Here is a 7,365-nt window from a genome sequence, read left to right on the forward strand (position 1 = left end):
CAATTTTGGCTTTTGCTGCTGTTGCTTTTGGTGTTTTAGACATGAAGTCTTTGCCCATGCCTATGTCCTGAATGGTACTACCTAGGTTTTCCTCTAGGATTTTTATGGTATTAGGTCTAACACACACCATTTTCATTCAAATAATATTAATTTCTCAATCTGTCTTTGAACTGTGTTATGCGGAAACAACATTTGGGGAGAGGCTCAGGGACTCTAGGCGGAGAAAGATACGAAGAGGCTGAGTGTGTAAACAAAACAAAAAACATCCAAAATATGAACAAAAAAAAACAGACACAAGCAAGATCACACACAGAAAATACTGAAAACATACCCTGGAACACACACACTCAGCCTCTTCGTATCTTTCTCCGCCTAGAGTCCCTGAGCCTCTCCCCAAATGTTGTTTCCGCATAACACAGTTCAAAGACAGATTGAGAAATTAATATTATTTGAATGAAAATGGTGTGATGGATACATTTGCTTTTGTTCTGATTGTGAAAGAATGTATTCAATACTACAATTAATGCTATTATATAGCTACGCTATAGCTATCACATTAGCTATAAGTTTTCCTTGAGTTTTGGTTTAATTGTAGAACTGCTTTTCTGTCTGTGATGTGCTGGGAGTTTTAAATCTTGAATGGCTTTTGGATTTTGTCAAAATCTTTTTCTGCATGTTTTTAGATGATCATATACTTTTTCTCCATTTTCTGTTAACATCATGTATTTTATATGTTACTTTTCAAATGTTTACCTTTGAATACCTGGGATAAATCCTTATGATCATAAAGTATCATATTTTAAAAACATTTATTGATTTAACCTATTATTGGATTCAGAATTTGTGTATCTATGTTTCTGAAAAGTATAATTGTACCCTTTCCTTCTCTCATAACACTTTTATCAGTTTGTCGATGAGAATTAGTCTCGTGAGTTGGGAAGTACCCTTATTTTTCATATATTACATTGGATATTTGCATGTACTTTTTCTCCCTTGATCAGTCTAGGGAAGAGATAATTAATTTTATTACACTTTTTCACAAGTTGACTTTTGGCTTTCTTATTTTTCTTTATGTGCCATTTTTTCTAGTTGTCTTATCTTTATTATTTCCTTTTTATGCCTAATTTAAATGTATTTTTTCTTCTATTTCTATTTTATTAATGTGGAGATTTTGATTCTTAATTTTAGACCTTTCCTCTCTATGTATAATTTTAATATTAATATTTTTGTATCATTGAATAATTCAACTATTCTACCTAAGCAAATTAATGCAGAAGCAGAAAATCAAATACCACACCTTCTTACTTAAAAGTGGGAACTGAACATTGTACACACACAGACAAAAAGATGAGAACAATAAACACTGGGGATTCCAAAAGGTGGGAGGGAGGAAGAATTGATAAAGTACTTACCAGGTACTATGTTCACAACTTGGGTGACAGGTATATTAGAAGCCTAAACTGCAGCCTTCGGTAAAATACCTATGTAGCAGACCCGTAAAAAGAAAGTCTGCAGGATACATTTACAAAATCTAAAAAAAAAAAAAAAAAAAAAAAAAAAAAAAAAAGAAATGAATATAAAAGGAAGCTTTGGATATCCAGTTATTACTACTATCTCTTTGAAATATAATAAAAAAATCCATACCTGTGATAAATATTAAAGATTACTTTTATTTTTTCAAGATAATTTTAAAAGGATACATTACATTATTTTGTTGTTCAATTCATATTTCCTTTCCATCCCCTTCCTTAACCTAATCCAATTTATCTACTCCAGTCTTAATGGTCCACTGTTTCTAAATCAAAGAAGACACTGTTGGCTAAGACGAAAAATGTTTTTATCATAATGTAATTTAGAATTATGTAGATGCTTTCATTAAACCCTCATATTTCAAAGCGCAAGAGTGAAAACGAGTTTACCATGTTAGACAACTGAACTCATATCAAATTAATAAATAATAATCAAAATTGTTTTCTCTTGTGGTATCAGCTTTATATTGCTTTGTTAAAGTTAGAGAAGGAATTTTTGGACAGACAGAACATTACTTCCTTCCCACGGCACATTATTTAGTTAATTCTTGATCAGGCTCACCATTGTCAGGCTTAGATAGTATGGTTTTAAATAAGATTTTGAGCAGTCAATATTTACAGGACGATATTCAGCATTTCTAATCCAGTAGGGTTTTTGATCCTTTATGCTTTTCCTTGAATAATGGGCTGCGTGTTGTTACACATAATGGCATTCTATTTTGTGTCACTGGCAAAAAGCCCTATCTGACTTCGAACTTACAAAAATAGAGTTCCTTTTATTATATACTGTAAGAGAATTTGGAAGATATTTTATAAAATTAACAACTATATTATAAAAAACAATAACTGCATTGACTTTATTCTTAGAAACAAGAGAATATTTTGTAATCAGGAATATTAAGAATGTAAGTTCAAAAGGTCACTGTTTTATTCTGTACTACCCAGCTGTTTAGGGTGATTTTCATGAATTTATGTCAATCCTGAAATGGAAGTATTTCTCAAGAATGTAATAAGTTTTGTGGGAGGCCACTTAAAAGAGTCTTATTGTTATAAGACTGTCTAGTCTTTTTTACTAGGGATTAGAGGAGTACACAAAGGAACAAAAATTAAGGTATGAAAGAAACACTATATTTTCAATTGGTGATAGATATCTATGCCAACATTTCATATCCATGAAATTATAATTAATGTTTATTGGGTACCTACCATATGCCAGATACTGTACTAAAACATTTTAATGAATTATCACTTTTGATTTCATCTATATAACAATTTGTTGCATACTCTTGTTATGATGGCAGTAAGATTTGAATGAGTTAGGTAATTTGCCTAGTTTGTCCAAATGCATGATGAATAAGGATTAATTGTACCCAGATAAGTCGGACTGCAGAAACCAGACGGATAACCATGTTGCCTCTTTATTCTGACTCTCTACCTTCAGTTTCATATGCAAAAAATAGGAATTTGCATATAAATCAAGTCAACTTTACCAGATAGAAAACACAAAATCCCAAACCATTCAGATTATCAACTTTGATTATCTCCTTCCTTATGCTGTGCCTTTTTAACATTCCCAAATATAAGCATTTGTTCTCTAACACAATATAAATAAACTAGGAGGTATTTAAACATTTTGAGGAATCATTTCTTCTTAATTTTATCTCTAGCATCTACAACAGTACTTAGCAAAGTGTAATTTTGAGCCAAATTGCTAAAATATAAATTTCTGAAATATACTTAGACATTTCTATAGTTACAAAAGAGGCATAATGTATAGAGAAATCACAACTAATTAATGAAAAATATTTAAAAATTAAAAAAATTAAATTAAGCTAAATCACAGACTTCCAAAGACATACAATTTATTATACATATGTACCATGCTTCCAAATGCAGGTGTAGTGCACATATATCCTATGATTTTATTTCAGATTGAAATATTTGCAAATGACAGTCTCTTTCACTAGAAGGCAAGCTAATAAGTATTTGTGGAATAATAAAAGTAGGCTAAATGTCTCTCTTAATAATGTATATAAAACAACTTATATTAAATTATAATTTTCAAAGGAAGACACCTCAACCCTTAAGCATACATCTGACTAGGGTATATGCTAATTTCCAGAATGAGTCAGATTATCCATCAGAGAGCACTATATACGGGATAAAGTAAATATAGTTCAAAATAATATGTGATAAAGAACAGTCACACTTAATAGCAAAGTTTGAGACTGTGATGAAACTAATAATCAGCAACATTTATCTTGATCAATACGTGTTGAGTGCTAATATAAGTGCTTTAGAGGGATTACCCTATTTGAGCCTTATGATGGATTTTATGGTAGATATAACATTAATAACTAGGAGTTCTATTTTTGCCAATGGAAGAAATACATATCTAGAGAGGTTAAGTAACTTGCCAGAGTCATACAATTAGGGAACAATAGTCAGGATGTGAAATATATCATATTTCTCTAGAACATACACACTTCACTCTAAGATATTGTCTAGAATTAAGAGTATCAATTATACAATGTTATTTAAATTCAAATATTGGAATATGTTATATCTAAGCAGGTAGTTAGATATCAGAAAAGAATCCTGAAACACTGGAATTCAGGGGACTGGGGGCTTGTCCCAGTTCTGAACAAATTAGCTTTGCCTTATCAACCAACTCACTTATCTTTTGTGTTTCTCAATTTGCCATTTTTTTTTTATCAAGAAGATGCACTAAAACAATTTATTTCTTCTCAAATACTCCAGGTTTGCAAATACCCAGGTGCAGCATAGGTTGTTTTCTCCTGTATTTGATTCTGCTGCAGGCTTCTCTTCAATCCCTAGTACACTGTGATATTTATATCAGTAAGGATGAAGATGAAAGTCACTCATGGTGCTAAATTGGATTCATAACTATTGCTAATACAAATGAAGACAACTTCATGATTCAAGACTGTGCCTGAGAAGACTAAAATAAAAACTTAAATTAGACTGAGGATTTCAGACTTCAGCCAACCTAGGTGCAAAGATTAAGGGTGGTGATATGATACATCTATGATGATACATTTTCTATGAAATAAAAATTTTGAAATATATCAAACTATATCTTTTTCTTATCATGTGGTAAATAACATTTATATTTCCTAAGTAGTTTCTTACACTTAATATTAAATAACCCAAAAAGTTAAAGTGACAAATTTCAGCAATTCATCAAAAACCATATTATGTAAATAGAAATATTTTGTAATCTGAAATTTTGAAAAAAAAAGGAAAATTTCTAAGATGGCTTAGAAGCAATTTATTCTCTGAAGAAGATATTCTATATGTTGCCAGGGAGATAAATAGCATTCATATAGTGAATAAAATTTATTACACTTTCATTTATGGAATATATCTTATTTTGCTTATTCTTTGATCCCAATCTATTCATCTCTCTTTCAGAGATCTTAACCAAATATATATTTGTAAATTTTAGCATCATCTCTGGTAGACATCAATTTTAACATTAGCTAATATTTATAGTATTCTTGCAACAGAGAAATCAAATGGAATGAATTTATTTCATATACTCAGCTGGGTCTCTTCCTTCTGACTCATGCAGAGAAACAGCCCCACCACCCACCCTGGCAAATGCCTGAAGCCCACATGCAGCCTGCAAACATCACTGCCCACCACAGACCACAGAAGCAAGAAGCCTGTTTCCTGTTACTTGCCACCACTCAGCAATGCCCACCCCATATGTAAACAGGCCCAGAATGCTCAAAATTGTTATTTCGCTGCTGCAACATTGGAGCTGTCCATCATCTCGGACACACACTTTTGTAAACCAATAACAAAGGATCAACTTTCTTCTAGGTCTGAATTGAATACTTTGAGGCTAAAGCATCTTAACTCATTTAGGGGGTGGAAAATATTAACCCAAATAAGCCTTACCTAACTACAATGCCCTGCTGCTGCTCATCTCCCTTCATTCGTTTGTACTCATACCCAAAAGAGGTTGTGATTTTTTCCCTTTCATTCAATAACAATTTTCCTTGATTCTTAGATAAGATCATTCCATAATGTACTCCTTAATTGTTCTGAATTTCTTTCAGAGAAAAACTGGAAAAGACATTAAATCATGTTGAAATATTTGACTGACTTTCATCTAGGAAAAAATATAAAGTTAAATCTCTACACTAAAATCTAAACAAAATAAAAATAAATTTCAGTAAGACCCAAACATTTCCTTTTAAAAATCTATATCACATTATATATGTAACTGAGGAATGTAATAATAATTTTGATGTGTAGAACTGAAGACAATATCAAGTAACCCTCAAAATGCAAATTCAAGAAACAAGATAGTTATGTTAGCATGCATTAAAATAAAAATATCTGTGTGACAATATATGCTGTAGAGAAAATTAAACAACAAGTGAAAAGGTTGGGTAAATATTTGCAATACATATTGATATAGTTTGGATTTCTGTCCCTGCCCAAATCTTATGTCAAATTGGAAGAGGGGCCTGGTGGGAGGTGATTGGATCATAAGGGCGGATTTCCCCCTTGCTGTTCTCATGATAGTGAATGAGTTCTCACAATATCTGATGGATTAAAAGTATGTGGCACCTCCCCGCTTGCTCTTTCTCTCCAGTCACCACGTAAAGAAGGTCCTTGCTTCCCCTTCTGCCATGATTGTAAGTTTCCTGAGACCTCCCAGTCATGCTTCTTATTAAGCCTGTGGAACTGTAAGGCAATTAAACCTCTTTTATTCATAAATTACCCAGTCTCAGGTAGATCTTTATAGTAGTGTGAAAACAGACTAATGCACATGTACATGAGTTTACATATAAAATACATTTTAAAAGATCTAAAATTTCACTCTTAAACATAAAAAACTCAATGTAAAGAAACCAATATATAAATAGATAGCAGCAGATAAATAGGACTGGCCAGTAATCATTTAGAAGACATACAACCTCACTAATAATTAGGAAAATGCACATTAAAACAGAAACATTTTTTCATTCCATATATTAATGAAATTTGAAGAAAAAGATGGATAATATCAATTGCTAGTAAACGTGTCAGAAAACAATTTGAAAGCAATGTTCAAATTATTGAACTAAAAACATAAATTGGCCAGATTTTTAGTATGAAAATTTGATTTTTAGTATGAAAATTTGACTTTAAAAAGTTTGTTAAGAACATTAATTATCTAGGGTGTGCATTGCTTGATTGGAGGTTCTAGATCTTAAATTTATTTTCCATTATTATCTCTACCTGGTGTTGTTTTATACACATACATGCACACACAGAGTTGGATTTTAATAAATAATTCTGAATTGAATTCTTTTGTCAAAAAACATTTTCTATTCTCCATTTAGATGACATAAAAATGTTATTCTGGATAATATGTTATGTTGACAGTTACACCTGTGATTTTCTTGTTACTGAAGCAAAACAGAAACATTTGGAATGCATGTGCTTATTGTCTGAGGAATTAACTCCGAAGAACAGAGACCTAGCTTAAGTCATTCCTAAAATAACTCCTAATACAGCATTTGTTATCAAATATTTTTTCTTATCCAATTTCCTTCAATTTCTATGTTTAAATTCCAATACGTACTTTTATTACTACTACCTGCACATTAGCAAGCATTTATTATATATCTACTATGTTTCATGTATTTTGCTATGAATGATAGAGGAAGAAAAATGGATACAACATAGCTTAGACCTCAAAAAACTAGCTGGGGAGGCAGCATGTGTAAAACAAACATGGATAGAAGGATAAAAGGAGGTAAACACTAAAAGAGGTTAAAAAATAAAAGTTTAGCGAAAGCACAGGAAGGACAAA

At 31.4% G+C, this 7,365-nt stretch overlaps 1 protein-coding gene across 1 annotated transcript in view; it reads left to right on the forward strand.

Moving 5' to 3' along the window:
• Window positions 1–5,911, forward strand: part of DIRC1 (disrupted in renal carcinoma 1) — a 20,645-nt gene extending 14,734 nt beyond the window's left edge. The window contains 2 exon segments of the mRNA XM_011978397.1: window positions 5,125–5,176; window positions 5,178–5,911. Of these exon segments, the coding sequence (XP_011833787.1) occupies window positions 5,154–5,176; window positions 5,178–5,460 (306 nt within the window). The 5' untranslated portion in view covers window positions 5,125–5,153 and the 3' untranslated portion in view covers window positions 5,461–5,911.
• The last annotated feature ends 1,454 nt before the right edge of the window (window positions 5,912–7,365 follow it).

Source organism: Mandrillus leucophaeus, unplaced genomic scaffold (genome assembly GCF_000951045.1).
Source record: "Mandrillus leucophaeus isolate KB7577 unplaced genomic scaffold, Mleu.le_1.0 Scaffold1938, whole genome shotgun sequence".
Taxonomy (NCBI): domain Eukaryota; kingdom Metazoa; phylum Chordata; class Mammalia; order Primates; family Cercopithecidae; genus Mandrillus; species Mandrillus leucophaeus.